This window comes from Loxodonta africana, chromosome 3 (genome assembly GCF_030014295.1).
Source record: "Loxodonta africana isolate mLoxAfr1 chromosome 3, mLoxAfr1.hap2, whole genome shotgun sequence".
NCBI classification, from domain to species: domain Eukaryota; kingdom Metazoa; phylum Chordata; class Mammalia; order Proboscidea; family Elephantidae; genus Loxodonta; species Loxodonta africana.
Genome location: NC_087344.1, coordinates 42,402,873 through 42,425,642, shown reverse-complemented (window position 1 = coordinate 42,425,642; position 22,770 = coordinate 42,402,873). Strand labels below are relative to the sequence as shown.

The window sequence follows — 22,770 nt, the reverse complement described above, 5'->3', positions numbered from 1 at the left end:
AAAATCCTCACAACTGGACCGACGAGCAACATCATGATAAACGGAGAAAAGATTGAAGTTGTCAAGGATTTCATTTGACTTGGATCCACAATCAACAGCCATGGAAGCAGCAGTCAAGAATCAAAATATGTACTGCATTGGGTAAATCTGCTGCAAAGGACCTCTTTAAAGTGTTGAAGAATAAAGATGTCACCTTGAAGACTAAGGTGCGCCTGACCCAAACGATGGTATTTTCAATCGCATCATATGCACATGAAAGCTGGACATTGAATAAGGAAGACCAAAGAAGAATTGATGCCTTTGAATTGTGGTGTTGGCGAAGAATATTGAATATACCACGGACTGCCAAAAGAACGAACAAGTCTGTCTTAGAAGAAGTACAACCAGAATGCTCCTTAGAGGCAAGGATGGCGAGACTGCGTCTTACATACTTTGGACATGTTGTCAGGAGGGATCAGTCCCTCGAGAAGGACATCATGCCTGGCAGAGTACAGGGTCAGCGGAAAAGAGGAAGACCCTTGAGAAGGTGGATTGACACGGTAGCTGCAACAATGAGCTCAAGCATAACAACGATTTTAAGGATGGCTCAGGACTGGGCAGTGTTTTGTTCTGTTGTGCATGGGGTTGCCATGATTCGGAACTGACTCCATGACACCTAACAACAACAACAACAAGCGAATCAAAACCACAATGAGATACCACTTTACAGCCACAAAGATAGGTATTAAAAAAAAAAAAAAAAGGAAGGAAAATAACAAGCATTAGTGAGGGCGTGGAGAAATTGGAACCCCCATACATTGATGGTGGGAATGTAAAATGGTGCAGCTGCTGTGGAAAACAGTTTGACAGTTCCTCAAAAAGTTACAGATAGAATTATTTTATGATCCAGAAATTCCGCTCCTAGGTAAATACCCAAGAGAACTGAGAACTAATGTCCAGACTAAAACGTGTATGTGAATGTTCATAGCAGCAGTATTCACAACAGCCAAAAGGTGGAAACAATCCAAATGTCCATCAACTAATGAGTGGGTAAGCCAAATGTACTATATCCATACAACGGAATATTGTTTAGCCATAAAAAGGAATGGAGTTGTGATACGTGCTATGACATGGACGAACCTTGAAAACATTACGCTAAGCAAAGAAGTTAGACACAAAAGGCCACATATTGTATAATTGCATTTATAAGAAATGTTCAGAACAGGCAAATCCATAGAGAGACAAAGTAGATTAACAGTTGCCAAGGGATGTGGGCGGGGGGATTGGAACTGACTGCTAATGGGTATGAAGTTTCTTTTCGGGGGAGATGGAAATGTTCTGGAATTAGATAGTGGTGATGGTTGCACGACACAACGAATATCTAAAAATCACTGAATTGTGCATTTTAAAATGGTAAACTTATGTGAATTATATCTCAATTTTTGAAAAAGCAACTTCAAGTCCAGATCTTGGAGGTCCTTGAATAATGGACTATAGAGTCCAGGTTTTATTTTGTGGGCAACGAGCAACTACTGGAAGTTTGTAAGGAGGATAGTGACAGGATAAGGCCTTCTTTAGAAAGACTGAGTCTATGATGGTGGGTGTGAGAATGGAGAAGAGAGGGCAGCTATAGGGATGAAAAGGGCCCAGGGAACTGATTTGATGTTGGTTGAGTGCCTATGATGTCAATATAGTAGTTCACTTAATCTTCACAAACCTATAAGGATTGTATAGGAGGAAATGGAAAGCAGAGAGGTCAATTAGCTTGCCCAAGGAGGGTCTGGTGGTGCAGTGGTTAAATGCTCAGTTGCTAACAGAAAGGTTGGTGGTTCAAACCCACCAACCCCTCCGAGGGAGAAAAGACCTGGTGATCTGCTCCCATAAAGATTACAGCTAAGGAAGTTCTATGGGGGCAGTTCTGCTCTGTCCTATAGGGTGGCTATCGGTCAGAATTGACTCAAAGGAAACGAGTCTTTAAGGTCACACAGCTATCAAGACAGAGTGCCAGGATTAGCCAGCACAGCCCTCAGACCTGCGTCTTCCTGCTTCTACAGTTGAAGTGGATGATGGGGATACAGGAGGGTATGAGTGGCTGAGGAGGGAGAGGCCAGTTCTCCTAACAGTTCATGTCATTAATGCTCTGATAAACTTACCAACAAAGAATTCGATGAGATCCAAAATTATGGAGGCTCCATTCCACGGCTGAGGGTGAGCCTTTTGGAGACAGAGCACGCCTTGAATTTTAGCCTCACCACCTAATAGTAGGGTTTCACAAAACCTTTGAACAAATCTCCCTTTTTTTGTCTGTAAAATGATGATAATGATGATGCTAATGGAAACCCTGGTGGCGTGGTGGTGAAGTGCTACGGCTGCTAACCAAAGGGTTGGCAGTTCAAATCCGCCAGGCGTTCCTTGGAAACCCTATGGGGCAGAGTTCTACTCTGTCCTACACGGTTGCTATGAGTCGGAATCAACTCAACGGCACTGGGTTTGGTTTTGGTTTTTGGTTTAATGAAATGGGGATAATAATAACCATCTTGCACAACTAGTGCTGGAAGGATTAAATAATATAACATGTAAAGTGCTTAGTGTGTAGAAGTGTTTAATAAATATTAACTTCCTCCTTTCTCCTCAAGGAGCCCTGGTGATGCAGTGGTTAAGCTTAAGTGCTCACTGCTAACCAAAATGTCAGCAGTTCGAACCCACCCTCCTCTTCTTTTTTCTTCTCTTTTTTCTCTATGTCCTTTTCCTAATCTTCTTCCTTCTCCTCTTCCTTAAAAAAAAAAAATTGAAATCATGGTTTTCTAAAAAGTTCTCATAAATCTCAACTTTACGCAATAATGTCACCGCCACAAATTTTTACGCTACGCTTTGTTCACCACCACCACCCCCTCTTTGCTTCTCTCTGCCCTCTGCTTCGTCATATGTAATCCTTATGCAGAAAGGAGCACAGTAGAAAGCAGCCGGCAGTTCTGAGTCCTACTCCCAGCTCCCCTTCCTGCTGCTAATACGACTGGATTCATAGCCTCAGTTTTCTCATTTGCATACTCCTGCCCCAATAATGATAATGTCAACTTAGAATTTTTTCAAAGATTGCATCAGTTGAAGTACTCGTTTGGTGTCTGGTACATCAGCAGCAAAGGAGCCCCTGGTGGTGCAATGGTTAAGCACTCAGCTGCTAACGGAAAGGTTGGTGGTTCGAACCCACCCAGCAGCTCTACTGGGTGATCTGCTTCCGTAAAGATTACAGCCAAGAAAATCCTATGGAGCAGTTCTACTCTGTAACATATGGGGTCACCATGTGTTAAAATCAACTTGACAGCAACCAACAACATCAGCAGCACTCAACAAACGATAGTTAGGAGCCGCTGGATTTTGCAAGTAGTTAGCCGCTTGGCTACTAACCAAAAGGTTGGAGTTGGAATCCACCCAGCAGTACCACAGATGAAAAGTCCTAGTGATCTACTTCCAAAAGGTCACAGCCCTTGAAACCACCATGGAGCGCAGTTCTACTCTGAAACACACGGGGTCGCCATGAGTTGGAATCAACTCTATGACGACTGGTTTGGCTTTTTCATAGTGTCACTATTGTTATGGGGTTAAGAGATACAGTGTGACAAGAATGTTAATCGTTATTTAGAAGATTTCGTACCTCATGTCTCAAATATTTTAAGGATATGATGTGGGGAACTATTTTAAGTGACAATATCCTTTTCCCAATATCATCTGGGAAATATCCTAACAGTGGAGAGCTGCTTCCAAGAAATGGGCTTTAGTACCATTAACGAGTGTGGAAGGGGGTCTGGGGGATTTTGGGTCAGCAAATACCAAATGAGGGAATTTCCCATGGGGCCCCGCCCCCGGCTGAGTCACCAAAGCTGACTGTGTCTAGCCTGCAGCCCTCCCGGAGCTGCAGAACCCTCTCGCAGCTCTGAAGATCAAGGAGTGGAAAGTTCTCCACCAGCCCTGAGACCTCAAGGTTTGTCTAATTGGGAAGGGGGGTAGGGGGTAGGGGGGGAAGAGGGATTGGAATTGAGGTGAGGTGTGGATAGAAATTTTGTTCCCTTTCCGAATTTCTAGACTTCCCCCCTTCTAGTTTGTAATAACTTGTGTTCAATAGCCTATTCAATGAAGATCAAGAAGTTGACCTTGAAATATTCTTTAATCCTCAGTTTTGTTACCATATGAGCTTCAAATCTCAAAATGAGCAAATATATGTCGGTGTTTAAGAAACTATGATGATGATTTGGGCAGAGTGGTGTTTCAACATTTAGGCAATTGGGTGTTGAAACTTTTCACATGCTGCTCAGTCTAAGAAGGAGTAGTAATGATGAGATGTCTTATGGAGCTGAGCTGTCAGATGCCGCTGAGATTCTCTTTCTTGGGACAATATTTCAGGGGCAGCAAGCAACTGGTATTGTTGGAAGCTGGATGCTAATCTGTCTATGAAAGTATCTATGAAAGTCCCCAAAAGTTCCTGCCATTGTTATTTCTGGATTTGGGCAGAACATTTTGGAAAGTCTTAGTTATCTAGTGCTTCTAGATAGAGGAATTTCTATGATAAGATAAGCATGACTAAACACATAGCTTTGGGCAGGTTTGCCAAAGTTGAAGAGTATGCTTTCTATTATGGATTGAATTGTGTCTCCCCAAATATGTGTTGTAAATTCTAACCCCTATACCTGTTATAATCCCATTTGGGAATGAGTTTTCCTTGTTACGTTAATGAGGCAGTATTAGTGTAGAATGTGTCTTGAGTCAATCTCTTTTGAGATATGAAAGAAGCAGATTAAAGAAGCAGAGATGGGGAAAGATAGATGCCATGCCACATGAAGATCACCAGGAAACCGAGGAACAGAAGATGAAGAGACAAGGACTTTCCTCCAGAGCCAACAGAGAGAGAAGGCCTTTTCCATCATATCTTATTATTAATTGGTCCTGAAATACCCTGAGTTCATGTCTTGTAGAATCAGATAGGTCATGGTTGGAATGAAAAAGTTCTGGAAGGAGACATCATCTCATTATTTGAAATTCTTGCCTTTTGTAGAGTGACATACGTGAAATCAGCTAATTTGATTATTAAAACTCATTGGGAATCTGCTTTGCTAGTATCATATCCATGCAAGATTTCATCATGGGGAATGGCTATTACAACATGGTGGCAACAGTACTCTTGGTCATGAACTTTGAGAGGACAGGAGCAGTGCAGGATTCCTGCAGAGACTGTCTAGCCGGTAAGAGCCAAATTCATGCGTTCATTTGATCTGTCCTGTTGAAAATACAGTTCAGTCAGTCTGCTCGTCAGGGCTAATGAGCTCCTTTTTAATTACCTTTTATTTGCTCATTTACAAATATTTATTGGATGATACATACTTATTGTGTGAGTAGAACCAAGTCACTTAACTTCACCTGGGGATAATAAAGAACGTATCTCTTAAGGTTGCTGGAAGGATCCTATAAAGGGTTTAGATGAGCGTGTGGCCCATGGCAAGACCTCACTACACCTTAACATTGTCTGTAGGTCTTGTACTTAAACTGGAGGCACAGCAGGGAATAAGCCAGAGCCAGAGGACTTAACAGAGTGGGGAGAGGTGGACAAATTTAAATCTTAGTGCACCAATGACGGGCATTGGTCTCCTCCTGGATCCAATCAGCATTCCCCATGAATCATTCTGTACCATTCAATAGATAAGGGAAATTTTATTTCCCCCACTGATTTATTCATTGCAATACCTGTGTTTTGTTATTATAATTGTGTGATTATGCTGAAGGCAATCTTGTTAACGTGCAATTTCAAAAAGTCAACCAACAAAATAATGCCTAGCATTGTGGCATCTAGAAAGTTAATAATTCTTTTATATTCTAATTTTCTTATTTCTTGTAAACTTTCATAATGCTTTAGGAGGTGCGTATGTGCTGTTAAACATGTGCAGCTATCGTCTACCTTTCTTAGGTACTTACTGTGTGAAGAACGAGAGTCAGATTTGCAGTCCTTGTCCTCTAAATAGTTTCTCCAGCACAGGTGGACAGATGAACTGTGACATGTGCAGAAAATGTGAAGGTATGATTTCCCACATGTATTCTTCATCTACTGGGGAGACAAGCATTGATTCCCTGTGGTCATTACCACTGGAGTACTGGGTGGTGCAAATGGGTAATGCACTCAGCTGCTAACTGAAAGGTTGGAGATTCAAGTCCAGCCAGAGGTGCCTTGAAAGAAAGGCCCGGTGATTTACTTCCAAAAAATCAGGCACTGAAACCCTATGGAGCACAGTTCTACTTTGACACACGTGGGGTCACCATAAGTTGGAATCAGTTCAGTGGCAGCTGGGCAACTGGTGGTCCTGACCTCTATTAGAAGGCATACGTGCCAAAGGTGCTGGTTTCGCTATCAACAGGCAGGACCAGTAAAGTAATTTATTACAGTGGTGATTATTTGGGGATTGAGCTTTTTAAATACTAGAAGAAACATATGTTTGACAAGGGAGAATTTTTTAATTAGCAAAATATAAACATGTTTTTTCCGGAGATTGTAAAGTAAACTTTATACTCTAAGGTCATTAATAACGTTATAATAGAGTAAGCATGGATTTTATTGCAGAATTTTTCTTCAAAAATTTGCTTCCTGAATGTGGAGGTCAAGCGTAATGTAACATTGCGGGGACTTTGCAGGTGTTTTCAAGACCAAGAGGGCGTGCTCCCCGACCAGGGATGCAGAGTGTGAGTGTGTCTCAGGATTCCACTGCTTGGGGGCAGGGTGCACCATGTGTCAACAGGATTGTAAACAAGGTCAAGAATTAACAAAAGAAGGTAGGTTTGTTTTTGTCTAATCTATTATAAGTTGGCTATCTAGACCTGGAGCTCTGGTGGAGCAGTGGTTAAGAGCTCGGCTACCAACCAAAAGCTTGGCAGTTCAAATTTACCGGCTGCTCCTTGGAAACCCTATGAAGCGGTTCTACTCTGTCCTGATGGGTGATTATGAGTCAGAATTAACTCCACAGTAATGGATTATCTAGTCCTAACTCATTAGCTTTGGTTTTGATCCTTTGAATATACAGTTAAAAAAATTTTTTTTTGTTTAAACTTAAAATTAAGTAATGAACCACAGAGCCACCAAGTATGTGACATTTTCAAAATTATTTTTCAATAAATGGAAATAATTTGAAATCAGAACGTCTGTCATTCACCAGGACCATGCATTTTCATACATTTTATACATGTTTAATACTCGGTGTGCAATTAGAATGAAAACTTTAGTACATTTGTGTACATTGTATTAAGTTAATGATCTACTATGTTCATCAGATGTAAAGTTATGAAACAATGAAAGTGCTTCCTTTTTAATTATTGCTTCAATTTTTATGCAAGGTTGTAAAGACTGTTGCCTTGGGACATTTAATGATCAGAAAAATGGCATCTGTCGGCCCTGGACAAAGTATGTATAACATTAATTTCCTTTGGCTTAGAGAAAAATATGGTTTAAGCTTTTTTAAAGACAAGGAATGCTACCTTTGAAGTTTTTTTTTATGTCTATGAAGTGTAGACATAGCGTTGTTGTTGTTAGTTGTTGTCTGACTTATTGCAGCCTTATGTACAGCAGATGGTCCAACACCATCTTCAGCACTGTATTGGACAATATTCTTTTATAATTCATAAGGTTTTCAATGGCTAATTTTCGAAAGTAGATCACCAGGTCTTTCTTCCTGCTCTGTCTTAGTCTAGAAGCACTGCTCAAACCTGTCCACCTTGGGTGAACCTGCTGGTATTTGAAATACTGTAGCATAGCTTCCAGCGTCACAAGCCACCACAGTATGACAAAATGACAAACAGGTAGAGGCATATAAGATACTAATAGGCAGCATGGGAACAGTGTGAGGTGATGCAAAGTGGGTATTTCCATGTTGCTGTTGTTGTTGTTGTTAGGTGGTGTCGAGTTGAGTTTGACTCATGGTGACCCCATGTGACCGAGTAGAACTGCCCCATAGAATTTTCTAGGCTGTAATATTTACGGAAGCAGATCGTCAGGTTTTTGGAGCCTCTGTGTGGGTTTGAATTACCAACATTTCAGTTAGCAGCCAAGTGTTTAACCATTGTGCCACCAGGGCTCCTTTTGCTGCCTCTTACCTTCCCTCTTTAACCAATCCCTATCCTCATGAGTCGAATGCCAGCAATGAGAATGTTATGTGTATTTCCCACCCTCAAAAAATAACACATACTTGGGCAAACGAGACCACCACACATACTTAAACATCAACAACATAAGAGAGAACATGCTGTTGACTTGTGTGATCCCACCAGGGCTACTCAGTACGTGTTTTGCAGACAGGGCTGGCTCACGAATGCTGTATGTTCATGGCAAGAGAGCGAGCTTTTAGATATCTTTATGGCAGTTGACAGAGTCATTTTTTGTCTGTTGACTCTAATAATAAAGCATTGGGCCTTGCATTTTGTCTACTTTTGTTCTCTTTTCATTTGATTTTCCAGTAATTCATTTTTATTATATTTTATTAAAGGATAGGCTCATAACATTGGAATTTTTTTTTTTAAGGGTCTTTCAATACAAATAGTTCAGAGTAGTCAAGTGAGTCTGCATGAAAAAGTGGGATTTGAACTGGGCTTTGGACGATGGGTAGGTTTTGAGTAGATAAAAGGGTAAAGAGCAACAACAACAAAAAAACACCCAAACCTGTTGTCGTCAAGTCAATTCCAACTCATAGCAACCCTGTAGGACAGAGCAGAGCTGCCCCATAGAGTTTTCAAGAAGCATCTGGTAGATTTGAACTGCCGACCTCTTGGTTAGCAGCTCTTCACCACTACACCACCGGGGTTTCCAAAGGGGTAAAGGGAAAGAGATAGTAACAACAACATTAAAAATAATAATGGTGATGTCATTTCTGTTAGAAGGTCCCTGGGTGGTACAGTTTACTCTCAGCTACTAACCTTAAGGTTGCAGTTCAAACCCACCCAGCAGCATCACGAAGGAAAGCCTTGGCCATCTGCTTCCACAAAGACTGTAGCCAAGAAAGCCTTACGGAACACAGTTCTACTCTGTAACATATGGGGTTGCCATGAGTCAGAATAGACTCGATGACAATGCATCTGGTTTTTTGATTTTGGTTGTTGTTAGTTGCTGTCTAGTCAGATAAAACTAAAAACCCACTGCCATTGAGTCGATTCCAACTCATAGTGACCCTATAGGACAGAGTAGAACTACCCCATAAAGTTTCCAAGCCTGTAAATCTTTACTGAAGCAGATCGCCACGTCTTTCTCTCGTGGAATGGCCGGTGGGTTTGAACCACTAACTTTGGTTAGCAGCCGAGCACTTTAACCATTTTACCACCAGGTCTCCTGTTGATTTGAATAGCTACCATTTATTGAGACTGTCACTAGGACTCATTCATTTGCTCCTCATGACAGTCCAGGGAGCATGTACAGTCCTTGTTTTGCAGATGAGGAAACTGAGTCTTAGATTTCATAACTTGCTGAAAGTCATTCTGCAAAGAGGGTAAGCTAAGGCTCAAACCCTGTCTGTCTGTCTGTCTGAAACTCCTAACCCTGTGCTAAGTTGTCTGTCCTTTATATATGCCAGAGATGTCCAAATATGATTAAGAAGCTGGGGGCAAGAGACAACCCAGGTAGAACAGCCTGTCCTAAGCTGTCATGGAACAAGAAGGAGCCCAGCATGGCTCCGTGCCTGGGAAGGAAGACGAATCCAGTTAGGTGGGTAGAGTAGGGAGGACTATGGAGAGACTAGAAATCTATGTGAAAGCTAGAGGAAGCCAGATGGTGGAGAGGAAATCTATCAAAACATTTTCACATTGCCTGTGGGCCCAGCCCACACATCTTTATCACTAGTCAGCTTCATTGGGTAAAAAATGTCAATGTTCTTAAATTAGAATGATCTGTTTCTGAATTACTTATTTGAACTCTTTTCATTGGACTATCCCAGCTGTTCTTTGGAAGGAAAATCTGTACTTGCAAATGGGACTAAGAAAAGGGATGTGGTGTGTGGACCACCTGCAGCAGACTCCTTTCCGGATACATCCTCGGTCACTGTTCCTGCTCCCGAGAGAAAGCCAGGTAGCTGGTTTGTTGCTGTTACATCCAAGGGAATGTGTGATGGCTATTCCGGTTGGTGTCTAAACCACCTGGCTATCTCTATGCCTCATATCTTTCTGCCTACAGAGGCACCTCCGATACCCCTTCCTACTTTTACCCTGGCTTCACGGGAGCCACCAGCTCTTTCTCAGGTGTTTGCTGTTCTCTCAGTCACAGGTTCACATTAGAAAGCAGGGCAAGTAAGACTTGACCCAAACTGTTACTATACCTTTGTCAACAACAAGTAAAGGGGGTGGAAGGACCTCTGATGGAATCTGGTGGCTACCCCCTGACCTCCAGCAGAGCAGCCCCCATGGCCTCCATTCCTGTGGGCAAATATTCTTAAATATTTCCATGCAAGAAGAGACTTTTATTTCCTGTGATAATATTTTCTATATGTTAGACCAAACCAGTTGCTGCCAACTCCTATTCACAGCAACCACAAGTGTGTCAGAGTAGAACTGTGCTCCGTAGGGTTTTCAGTGGCTGATTTTTCAGAAGTATATTGTCAGGACTTTCTTCTGAGGCACATCTGGGTAGATTCAAACCTCCAGCCTTTAGGTTAACAGCCAGTTGTGTTAACCATTTGCACCACCCCAAGTCCTATAGAGCACAGTTCTACTCTAACACACATGGGGTTGCCATCAGTTGGAACGGACTCGATGGCAATTGGTTCCATATGTTAGAAAGGCCAAACCAATCTGAGAAAATTACTAAGGATTTTTTTTTTTTAAGTTTTCTTAACATGCAGACAAGTTTGCTAGATTGGCAGGTTGGAGATGCCACTTCCCATCATGCTCAGGGTAAACATACGCATATTTGCATATATATACATTTCTGCATGCATTTCTTCTGTTCTTGTTTTCAAGATCACCACCCACAGATCATCACCTTCTTTCTTGCGCTAATATCGGCTGCCCTGCTATTCCTGGTGTTCTTCCTCGTGGTCCGTTTCTCCGTTGCGAAATGGGGCAGAAAGAAACTCCTGTATATATTCAAGCAACGTAAGACTAATATAAAAGTATTAGATATGCGCTCTTATGAGGCAAAGCTTTTTACAGTAGAAAGGCCAATTTTTATTTTAAGTTACTGAAACTCCTTATCCAGCAGATGTGATTTGGCCATGTCTGGAGACATCTTTGGTTGTCATGACAGGGTGGGCGCTACTGACATCCAGTGGGTGGAGACCAGCGATGCTCCTAAATTCTTCAGCCCCAAAATGTCAATAGTGCCAAGGTTGAGAAACTCTGGCTACATCCAAGGTTCTAGGAAAATGACAACTTAAGTATGCGGCCGTCTTGGGTGCGTGGGTGGGTGCATGTGTGCGTGCCTGCGTGTGTGTGCGTTTTAAACCAGTTGGACGTGCATACTGGCAAAAGGTAATCACTGAATAATCTTTCCACCAGCTAGCACAGCTCCTCTGGCTAAAATGATCATTAACCTGAGCTTAGACCCACAACCTGAGGAAGGGCTAGAGAACTAGGAGGGAATTTGTTTAATGGAATGGATTATTATGACACCAATCTGGATTCAATGAAAACTTTTAATAATGGAATTCATTCATTAATTTATTAATCAAGATACTATTTCTATAAGGAAGCCAGCAAGTGTGTGGTGGGAATCAGCATTCATAAAATAAGTTTATTGATGGGTCAACCTATTCTTTGTCTTTGTGGAGGACAGATAACAAGCTAGACTTAATAAATTGAGTTCATATACAGAAGATTTCCAAGGGTAAAAGTGTAACCTGAAATATCAGAATAAGTCAGATGAGTGTCTATTTGGAGGTTGTTAAAAATACATGTAGGACAGCACTAATAAAATCTTACCTGAAGATATTTAAAGGTCCTTTTAAAGCAATATAAAACATTTTGTGTACTATGGGGAAATATATACAAAAGCACATAAATGTAAAGCTTAACAAAATTGTTGTATAATGAATGCCCACATGACCCTACCGTGTTGTTGCTAGTTGCTGTCGCATCAAGAAACAGGACTCTCTCTGCTCCCTGGAAGCGCCGGTGTGTCTGTTCCAGCTTACGACCCTTCCCTCCCACTAGGACTAAGCACACCCAGATTTTTGTGGTTTTCACTTCCTTGCTCTTTATAGGTTTGCTACTTAATAACACAGTTTAATGTCTGGTTTTGAACATCAGACAAGTGAAATCACACTGCATGCATTCTTCTGTATCTTGCTTCTTTTGCTCAATATTGCATCTTTAAGATTCATCTGTGAATTTTTTAATATCTTTAGTTGATTTTCATTGCAGTATGCTATTCTATTGTATATCATAGTTTGTTTATCCATTCTAATATTGATAGACAATTGGGTTGTTTCCAGTTTGTGGCTATTACAGACAATGATGGATGAATATTTTTGTCCATGTATTTCAGCACATATAAGCACATGTTTCTGTTCTTTGTTTTTTTTTTTTCCTAACTAGAAATAAAATTGCTGGGACATGAGGAATGTGTATTTTGGTCCTTGGTAGATATACCAAACTGGTTTCCAAAAATGGTTGGACTCCTTTATACTTACCTGGTAGTAAATAAGAGTTACTTTTGTTCCACATCCCTGTTAACATCTGATATTATCAGACTTTTGATTTTTTATCTGTCTGGTGGGTGGATAGTGGTATCTCCTTGTGGTTTAATTTGCATCTCTCTGATCACTAGTGAGGTTGAACACATTTTTATGTTATGTTGGCCATCTGGATTTCCTTTCCTGTGAAGTGTCTGATAGGTCTTTTGAGCATTTTTCTATGAGGTTGTTTGTCCTTTTCGTGTTGATTTATAGGAATATTTTAGTCTCTTGCTCATGTGCCGCAAATATCTTTTTTCCGCTCTGTGGCTTGCTCTTTCATTCCCTTTTTGAAGTCTAACCCTCTAAATAATCTAATTTAAACCTCTAAATTTCTTATCGGAGCCCTGGTGGCACAGTGATTAAGTGCTTGGCTGCTAACTGAAAGGTCAGTGGTTAAAACCCACCAGCAGATCTGATGCAGATTACAGCCTTGGAAACCCTATGGGGCAGTTCTATTTTGTCCTATAAGGTCGCTAGGAACCAGAATCAACTTGATGGCGTGGGTGTGTAAATTTCTTATCTAATTTAAACATCCCTGATTTAAAGGACTCTCCATCCCATCCCCACCCTAAACTATAACAAAGTTGTTTATAAAATGCTTTTCCCGAAAAGCATTGATGAGTAATTCGTGAGTTGTGATGGAACGGTAATCCGTTTTTTAATTTTTAGGTTTTTTTTTTTTAACCTTGAAATAATTATAGATTCACAGTAAGTAGTAAAGGCAGTGCAGAGAAGTCCCGTGTACCCTTCATGGGGTTATATCGTATGTAACTGTAGTATAATACCAAAACCAAGAAATTGACATTGACACATTGTGTGTGTATAGCGCTGTGTCATTTTATCACACATGTGGATTTGCATGACCATCAGCGCAACCATAATACAAGACTGCTAGCTCCCTCCGGCTACCCTTTATAACCACGCCCACCTCCTTTTCCCCCCACCATCCCTAATCTCTGGCAATCACTAGTCTATTTTCCATTTCTATAATTTTGTTATTTCCAGAATTTTATATACATGGAGTCATGCAGCATGTGACCCTTGGAGATTTTTTTTTTTTTACTCAGCATACTGCCCTTGAGAGCCATCCAAGTCATTGCGTGTGTCAATAACTTGTCCCGTCTTATTGATAAAGATTATTTCATGGTATGATTGTATTGCACTTTGTTTTACCATTCATGTACTTAGAGGCATTTTGATTGTTCCTAGTTTCAGGCTATTACATGTGAAGCTGCTATGAATAATTGTGTACAGGCTTTGTGTAGACATGAGTTTTCATATTTCTAGGATAAATGGCCAGTGGTGCAACTATAGTTTTTAAGAAGCTGCAAAACTATTTCCCAGAGTAGTTGTACCATTTTATGTCCCCACCAGCAATGTAGGAGAGATCCAGTTTCTCTGCATCCTTGCCATCATTTGGTACTGTCACAATTTCATATTTTAGCAGTTCTAATAGGTGTCTAGTGATATCTCATTGTGATCTTAATTTGCATTTCCCTAATGGTTGAAGGTCTTTTCATGTGCTTTTTTGTTATCTGTATTTCTTCTTTGGTGAAATGTTCCTTCATGTTTTTTGCCTGTTTGACTAATTCGATTGTTTTTGTTTTTGCTTTTTACTGTTGAGTTTTGAGAGTTTTTCGTATGTTCTGTAAGAAGCCCTGGTGGAGCAGTTGTTAAGAGCTTGGCTGCTAACCAAAAGACTGACAGTTTGAATCTACAAGGTGCACTTTGGAAACCTGATGGGGGCAGTTTCTACTCTGTCCGTAAGTTCTCTATGAGTCGGAATTGACTATACGGCAATGGGTTTATATATTCTAGATGAGTTCTCTGTTATATAGTTTATAAACATTTTCTCATGTTGTTGTTGTTGGTTGCCTATGAATCAGTTTTGACTCACGGTGATCCCGTGTGTGCTGAACGGAACTGCTCCACAGGGTTTTCAAGGCTGTGACCTTTCGGAAGCAGGTCACTAGGCCTGTCTTCTGAAGCACCTCTGGGTGTGTTTGAACTGCCAATCTTTTGGCTAGCAGTTGAGCACTTAATCACTTTTGCCACCCAGGGACAAGTTCACCCTCTTAACAGGGTCTTCCACATAGAAAAAATTTTTAGTTTTGGGACAGTCTAGCTTATCATTTTTATTTCATTGATTTTCTTTATCGTTTTATGTTTTCAATTCCATTGGTTTCTGCTTTTATCTTTATTATTTCCTTCCTTTTGGTTTATTTTGCCTTTATTTTTCTACTGAGGTAAAAGTTTAGAATATTGTTTTGAGACTTTTCCTCTATCCTAATGTAAGCATTTAATATTATAGGTTTCCTCCTCAGCACTGCATTAGCTACATTCTCCAAATTTTGATTAAAAAAAAAATTTTATTCAGTTCAATTTTTAAATTTTAATTTCCCTTGAGACTTTCTTTAATCCATGGATCATTTTTAAGTGTGTGGTTTCCAAGTGTTTAGAGATTTTCCTGTTTTCTTTCTGTTATTGATTTCTAGTTTAATTTCATTATATCCAGAGAATACACTCTGTATGATTTCAGTTCTTTTTAAATTTGTTTGTTTTTGTTTTTATGGTCTAGGATATGGTTTATCTTTGTATATGTCCTGTGGGTGCTTGAGAGGAGTGTGCATTCTGCTGTTGCTGGGTGGAGTGTTGTACAAATATTGATTAGTTCTAGTTGGTTGATGATGTTGTTGAGTTCTTCTATATCCTTGCTCATTTTCTGTCTGGTTGGCCTATCAACTGTGGGATAGGAATGTTGAAATCTCTAAATACAACTGTAGATTTGTCTATCTTTCAGTTTTATCAGTTTTTGCTTCACATGTTTTGTGGCTCTATTATTTGTGTATACACATTTATGATTGCTATGCCTTCTTGGTGAATTGACCCTTTTATAATTATATAAGTCCCTCCGTGTCTGGTAATTTTCTTTGCTCTAAAGTCTACTTTACCTAGTATTAATATAGTCATTTCTACTTTCTTTTCATTCATGTTTATGTGACATACCTTTTTCCAGCCTTTTATTTTCAACATACTTGAAAGTAGTTATATTTGAATCGAGTTTCTTTGTACACAACATATAGCTGCGCAACTTTTTAAAAATTCACACCACTAATCTCTGTCTTTTAGTCAATGTATTTATACCATTTATATTTAATGTAATTTTTGCCATTTTAGGGCTTAAGTCTGCCATTTCTTTTCTGTTTATTCTCTCTGTTTTTTTGTTTGTTTTGGTTTTTCCTGGCTTCCTATGAGTAACTTGAACAATTTTTAGGATTCCATCTTGATTTATCTGTAGTTTTTTTATGTGTATCTCTTTGTATAGTTCTTTTAGTCGTTGCTGCAGGTATTACATTATATATAACTTATCACAGTGTACTACTGTCAACGTTTTACCAATTTAATGAAGTATAGAAACCTCACCTCTCTTTACAGCCTTTTAACCTCTTCCAACTTGTAATATACTTTTAAATATTTCTTCTACATACATTGAGATCCGTGTTAGGCAGTGTTATCATTTTTGTTTCAATAATAAAACACAATTTAGAAAACTCAAGAGAAGAGAATTCTATTGGTTTTGTCTGTATGTTTGTTCTTTTCATTGTTCTTCCTTCCTGATGTATAAGGCTCCTTCTATTATCATTTTCTTTCTGTTTAGAGAATTTCCTTTAACATTCTTGTAGTGTGGGTCTGCTGGTGGCAGATTCTCTTAATTTTCCTTCATTGAGAATGTCCTGATTCATTTCTCAAAGATATTTTCCCTGGATATAGAATTCTAAGTTGACAGTTCTTTTCTTTCAGCACTTGAAAAATGTTGTGCCATTTCCTTCTGGCCTCCATGGTTTCTGATCAGACACCCACTGTCATTTGAACTATTTTTCCCCCGTAAGTAAGGTGTTTTTGCTCTGTCCCACTTTCAAGATTTTTTTCTTCATTTTTTGTTTTCAGAAGTTTGACTATGATGTGTCTTGCTGTGGATTTCTTTGAGTTTACCTTGTTTGGAGTTTCCTCAGTTTGTTGAATCTGATGCCTTTTTCATTTTTTCCAAATTTGAGAAAATTTTGGGCATTATGTCTTCAAATACTTTTTCACCCCTACCCTATTTTTCCTCTTCTTCTGGGACTCCAATGACACAAATATTAGATCTTTTGTTATAGTCCTGTATGTCTCTGAGGCTTCGTTCATTCTTTTTTTCTTTTTTTTTCCTTCATTCTTTTTTCTCTGATATTCAGATTAGGTAACAATTCTTCCTTCTTTCCCATTCTGCTGTTGAGCCCATTCATTGATTTAAAATTATTTGATTATTTTAATTTTCATTTCTAAAATTTCCATTTGGTTCTTCTTTATATCTCCTGTTTCTTTCAGAGACTTTCTTTTCCTTTTTTTCCACATGTGTTCCTAGTTGCTTGTTGAAGCATTTTTATCACAGATGCTTTAAAATCCTTTCCAGATAATTATAACATCTGTGTCATCTAGGTGCTAGCATCTGCTGATTGTCTTTTCTCATTCAAATTGAGGTCTTCCAGTTCTTGATATAACACATGATTTTTTTTTAAATAATTTTTATTGAGCTTTAAGTGAACATTTACAAATCAAGTCAGTCTGTCACATATAAGCTTATATACACCTTACTCCATACTCCCACTTACTCTCCCCCTAATAAGTCAGCCCTTCCAGTCTCTTCTTTCGTGACAATTTTGCCAGTTTCTAACCCTCTCTACCCTCCTATCTCCCCTCTAGACAGGAGATGCCAACACAGTCTCAAGTGTCCATCTGATACACGTAGCTCACCCTTCATCAGCATCTCTCTCCTACCCATTGTCCAGTCCCTTCCATGTCTGATGAGTTGTCTTCAGGAGTGGTTCCTGTTCTGGGCCAACAGAAGGTTTGGGGACCATGACCACAGGGATTCCTCTAGTCTCAGTCAGACCATTAAGTCTGGTCTTTTTATGAGAATTTGGGGTCTGCATCCCACTGATCTCCTGCTCCCTCAGGGGTTCTCTGTTGTGCTCCCTGTTAGGGCAGTCATCGGTTGTGGGCAGGCACCATCTAATTCTTCTGGTCTCAGGAGGATGTAAGTCTCTGGTTCATGAGGCCCTTTCTGTCTCTTGGGCTCATAGTTATCGTGTGACCTTGGTGTTCTTCATTCTCCTTTGATCCAGGTGGGTTGAGACCAATTGATGCATCTTAGATGGCCGCTTGTTAGCATTTAAGACCCCAGACGCCACATTTCAAAGTGGGATGCAGAAAGTTTTCATAATAGAATTATTTTGCCAATTGACTTAGAAGTCCCCTTAAGCCATAGTCCCCAAACCCCCACCCTTGCTCCGCTGACCTTTGAAGCATTCAGTTTATCCTGGAAACGTCTTTGCTTTTGGTTCAGTCCAGTTGAGCTGACCTTCCCTGTATTGAGTATTGTCCTTCCCTTCACCTAAAGTAGTTCTTATGTACTAACTAATCAGTAAATAACCCTCTCCCACCCTCCCTCCCTCCCCCCTCGTAACCACAAAAGTATATGTTCTTCTCAGTTTATACTATTTCTCAAGATCTTATAATAGTGGTCTTATACAATATTTGTCCTTTTGCATCTGACTAATTTCACTCAGCATAATGCCTTCCAGGTTCCTCCATGTTATGAAATGTTTCACAGATTCATCACTGTTCTTTATCGATGCATAGTATTCCATTGTGTGAATATACCACAATTTATTTAACCATTCATCCATTGATGGACACCTTGGTTGCTTCCAGCTTTTTGCTACAGTAAACAGTGCTGCAATAAACATGGGTGTGCATATATCTGTTCGTGTGAAGGCTCTTATTTCTCTAGGGTATATTCCGAGGAGTGGGATTTCTGGGTTATATGGTAGTCCTATTTCTAACTTTTTAAGAAAACGCCGGATAGATTTCCAAAGTGGTTGTACCATTTTACATTCCCACCAGCAGCATATAAGAGTTCCAATCTCTCCACAGCCTCTCCAACATTTATTATTTTGTGTTTTTTGGATTAATGCCAGCCTTGTTGGAGTGAGATGGAATCTCATCATAGTTTTAATTTGCATTTCTCTAATGGCTAATGATCGAGAACATTTTCTCATGTATCTGTTAGCTGCCTGAATATCTTCTTTAGTGAAGTGCATGTTCTTATCCTTTGCCCACTTCTTGATTGGGTTGTTTGTCTTTTTGTGGTTGAGTTTTAACAGAATCATATAGATTTTGGAGATCAGGCGCTGGTCTGAGATGTCATAGCTGAAAATTCTTTCCCAGTCTGTAGGTGGTCTTTTTACTCTTTTGGTGAAGTCTTTAGATGAGCATAGGTGTTTGATTTTTAGGAGCTCCCAGTTATCTGGTTTCTCTTCATCATTTCTGGTAATGTTTTGTATTCTGTTTATGCTTTGTATTAGGGCTTCTAAGGTTGTCCCTATTTTTTCTTCCATGATCTTTATCGTTTTAGTCTTTATGTTTAGGTCTTTGATCCACTTGGAGTTAGTTTTTGTGCATGGTGTGGTATGGGTCCTGCTTCTTTTTTTGCAAATGGATATCCAGTTATGCCAGCACCATTTGTTAAAAAGACTATCTTTTCCCCAATTAACTGACACTGGGCCTTTGTCAAATATCAGCTGCTCATATGTGGATGGATTTATATCTGGGTTCTCAATTCTGTTCCATTGGTCTATGTGCCTGTTGTTGTACCAGTACCAGGCTGTTTTGACTACTGTGGCTGTATAATAGGTTCTAAAATCAGGTAGGGTGAGGCCTCCCACCTTCTTCTTCTTTTTCAGTGATGCTTTACTTATACGAGGCTTCTTTCCCTTCCACATGAAGTTGGTGATTTGTTTCTCCATCACATTAAAAAATGACATTGGAATTTGGATCGGAAGTGCATTGTATGTATAGATGGCTTTTGGTAGAATAGACATTTTTACTATGTTAAGTCTTCCTATCCACGAGCAAGGTATGTTTTTCCACTTAAGTAGGTCCTTTTTAGTTTCTTGCAGTAGTGTCTTGTAGTTTTCTTTATATAGGTCTTTTACATCTTTGGTAAGATTTATTCCTAAGTATTTTATCTTCTTGGGGCTACTGTGAATGGTGATTGATTTGGTGATCTCCTCTTTGATGTTCTTTTTGTTGATATAGAGGAATCCAAGTGATTTTTGTATGTTTATCTTATAACCTGAGACTCTGCCAAACTCTTCTATTAGTTTCAGTAGTTTTCTGGAGGATTCCTTAGGGTTTTCTGTGTCTAAGATCATGTCATCTGCAAATAGAGATAATTTTACTTCCTCCTTGCCAGTCCAGATGCCCTTTATTTCTTTGTCTAGCCTAATTGCTCTGGCTAGGACCTCTAGCACAATGTTGAATAAGAGCGGTGTTAAAGGGCATCCTTGTCTGGTTCCCGTTCTCAAGGGAAATGCTTTCAGACTCTCTCCATTTACAGTGATGTTGGCTGTTGGCTTTGTGTAGATGCCCTTTATTATGTTGAGGAATTTTCCTTCAATTCCTATTTTGGTGAGAGTTTTTATCATAAATGGGTGTTGGACTTTGTCAAATGCCTTTTCTGCATCAATTGATAAGATCATGTGGTTTTTGTCTTTTGTTTTATTTATATGGTGGATTACATTAATGGTTTTTCTAATATTAAACCAGCCTTGCATAGAAAAAAGAGAAAAAAGCCTTGCATACCTGGTATAAATCCCACTTGGTTGTGGTGGGTTATTTTTTTTGATATGTTGTTGAATTCTATTGGCTAGAATTTTGTTAGGATTTTTGCATCTATGTTCATGAGGGATATAGGTCTGCAATTTTCTTTTTTTGTGATATCTTTACCTGGTTTTGGTATCAGGGATATGGTGGCTTCATAGAACAAGTTAGGCAGTATTCTGTCATTTTCTATGCTTTGAAATACCTTTAGTAGTAGTGGTGTTAACTCTTCTCTGAAAGTTTGGTACAATGCTGCAGTGAAGCCGTCCAGGCCAGGGCTTTTTTTTGTCGGGAGTTTTCTGATTACCGTTTCAATCTCTTTTTTTGTTATGGGTCTATTTAGTTGTTCTACTTCTGATTGTGTTAGTTTAGGTAGGTAGTGTTTTTCTAGGAATTCATCCATTTCTTCTAGGTTTTCAAATTTGTTAGAGTACAATTTTTTGTAATAATCTGATATGATTCTTTTAATTTCAGTTGGGTTTGTTGTGATGTGGCCCATCTCGTTTCTTATTCGGGTTATTTGTTTCCTTTCCTGTATTTCCTTAGTCAGTCTGGCCAATGGTTTATCAATTTTGTTAATTTTTTCAAAGAACCAGCTTTAGGCTTTGTTAATTCTTTCAATTGTTTTTCTGTTCTCTAATTCATTTAGTTCAGCTCTAATTTTTATTATTTATTTTCTTCTGGTGCCTGATGGATTCTTTTGTTGCTCACTTTCTATTTGTTCAAGTTGTAGGGACAGTTCTCTGATTTTGGCTCTTTCTTCTTTTTGTATGTGTGCATTTATCGATATAAATTGACCTCTGAGCACTGCTTTTGCTGTGTCCCAGAGGTTTTGATAGGAAATATTTTCATTCGCATTGCATTCTATGAATTTCTTTTTTCCCTCCTTAATGTCTTCTATAACCCAGTCTTTTTTCAGGAGGGTATTGTTCAGTTTCCAAGTATTTGATTTCTTTTCCCTAATTTTTCTGTTATTGATTTCCACTTTTATTGCCTTGTGGTCTGAGAAGATGCTTTGTAATATTTCGATGTTTTGGATTCTGCAAAGGTTTGTTTTATGACCTAATATGTGGTCTATTCTAGAGAATGTTCCATGTGCGCTAGAAAAAAAAGTATACTTTGCAGCAGTTGGGTGGAGTGTTCTGTATAAGTCAAAGAGGTCAAGTTGGTTGGTTGTAGCAATTAGGTCTTCCGTGTCTCTATTGAGCTTCTTACTGGATGTCCTGCCCTTCTCCGAGAGTGGTGCATTGAAGTCTCCTACCATAACTGTGGAGGTGTCTATCTCACTTTTCAGTTCTGTTAAAGTTTGTTTTATGTATCTTGCAGCCCTGTCATTGGGCGCATAAATATTTAATATGGTTATATCTTCCTGGTCAATTGTCCCTTTAATCATTATGTAGTGTCCTTCTTTATCCTTTGTGGTGGATTTAACTTTAAAGTCTATTTTGTCAGAAATTAATATTGCTACTCCTCTTCTTTTTTGCTTATTGTTTGCTTGATATATTTTTTTCCATCCTTTGAGTTTTAGTTTGTTTGTGTCTCTAAGTCTAAGGTGTGTCTCTTGTAGGCAGCATATAGACGGATCGTGTTTCTTTATCCAGTCTGAGACTCTCTGTCTCTTTATTGGTGCGTTTAGTCCATATACTTTCAGCATAATTATAGATAAGTACGTGTTTAGTGCTGTCATTTTGATGCCTTTTTATGTGTGTTGTTGACCATTTCATTTTTCCACTTACTTTTTTGTGCTGAGACGTTTTTCTTTGTAAATTGTGTGTTCCTCATTTTCATAGTATTTGACTTTATGTTTGCTGAGTCGTTATGTTTGTCTTGGTTTTTATTTTGAGTTATGGAGTTGTTTTACCTCTTTGTGGTTACCTTAATATTTACCCCTATTTTTCTAAGTAAAAACCTAACTTGTATTGTCGTATATCGCCTTGTATCCCTCTCCATATGGCAGTTCTATGCCACCTGTATTTAGTCCCTCTTTTTGATTATTGTGGTCTTTTACATATTGACTTCAATGATTCCCTGTTTTGAGCGTTTTTTTCTTTTTAAAATTAATCTTAATTTGTTTTTGTGATTTCCCTATTTGAGTTGATATCAGGATGCTCTGTTCTGTGACCTTGTGTTGTGCTGGTATCTGATATTATTGGTTTTCTGACCAAACAATTTCCTTTAGTATTTCTTGCAGCTTTGGTTTGGTTTTTGCAAAGTCTCTAAGCTTGTGTTTATCTGTAAATGTCTTAATTTCGCCTTCATATTTCAGAGAGAGTTTTGCTGGATATATGATCCTTGGCTGGCAGTTTTTCTCCTTCAGTGCTCTGTATATGTCATCCCATTGCCTTCTTGCCTCCATGGTTTCTGCTGAGTAGTCTGAACTTATTCTTATTGATTAAATTTTCTCTTT

General features: G+C 39.1%; 1 protein-coding gene across 5 annotated transcripts in view; it reads left to right on the top strand.

Annotated features, from left to right (window-relative positions):
• Window positions 1-3,835: 3,835 nt before the first annotated feature.
• The window catches only part of TNFRSF9 (TNF receptor superfamily member 9), a 31,550-nt gene continuing 12,615 nt past the window's right edge, over window positions 3,836-22,770 (top strand). The window contains exons 1-8 of one of the 5 annotated variants that reach the window (XM_023552098.2): window positions 3,836-3,958; window positions 5,027-5,213; window positions 5,882-6,040; window positions 6,652-6,789; window positions 7,348-7,414; window positions 9,930-10,060; window positions 10,948-11,082; window positions 12,051-13,312. In XM_023552098.2, the coding sequence (XP_023407866.1) occupies window positions 5,099-5,213; window positions 5,882-6,040; window positions 6,652-6,789; window positions 7,348-7,414; window positions 9,930-10,060; window positions 10,948-11,082; window positions 12,051-12,214 (909 nt within the window). In that variant the 5' untranslated portion in view covers window positions 3,836-3,958; window positions 5,027-5,098 and the 3' untranslated portion in view covers window positions 12,215-13,312. Of the gene's footprint in view, window positions 3,959-5,026; window positions 5,214-5,881; window positions 6,041-6,651; window positions 6,790-7,347; window positions 7,415-9,929; window positions 10,061-10,947; window positions 11,083-12,050; window positions 13,313-22,770 lie in introns of those variants that run through there. The other 4 variants (XM_023552099.2, XM_023552100.2, XM_003413485.4 and 1 more) reach the window with 4 other exon arrangements.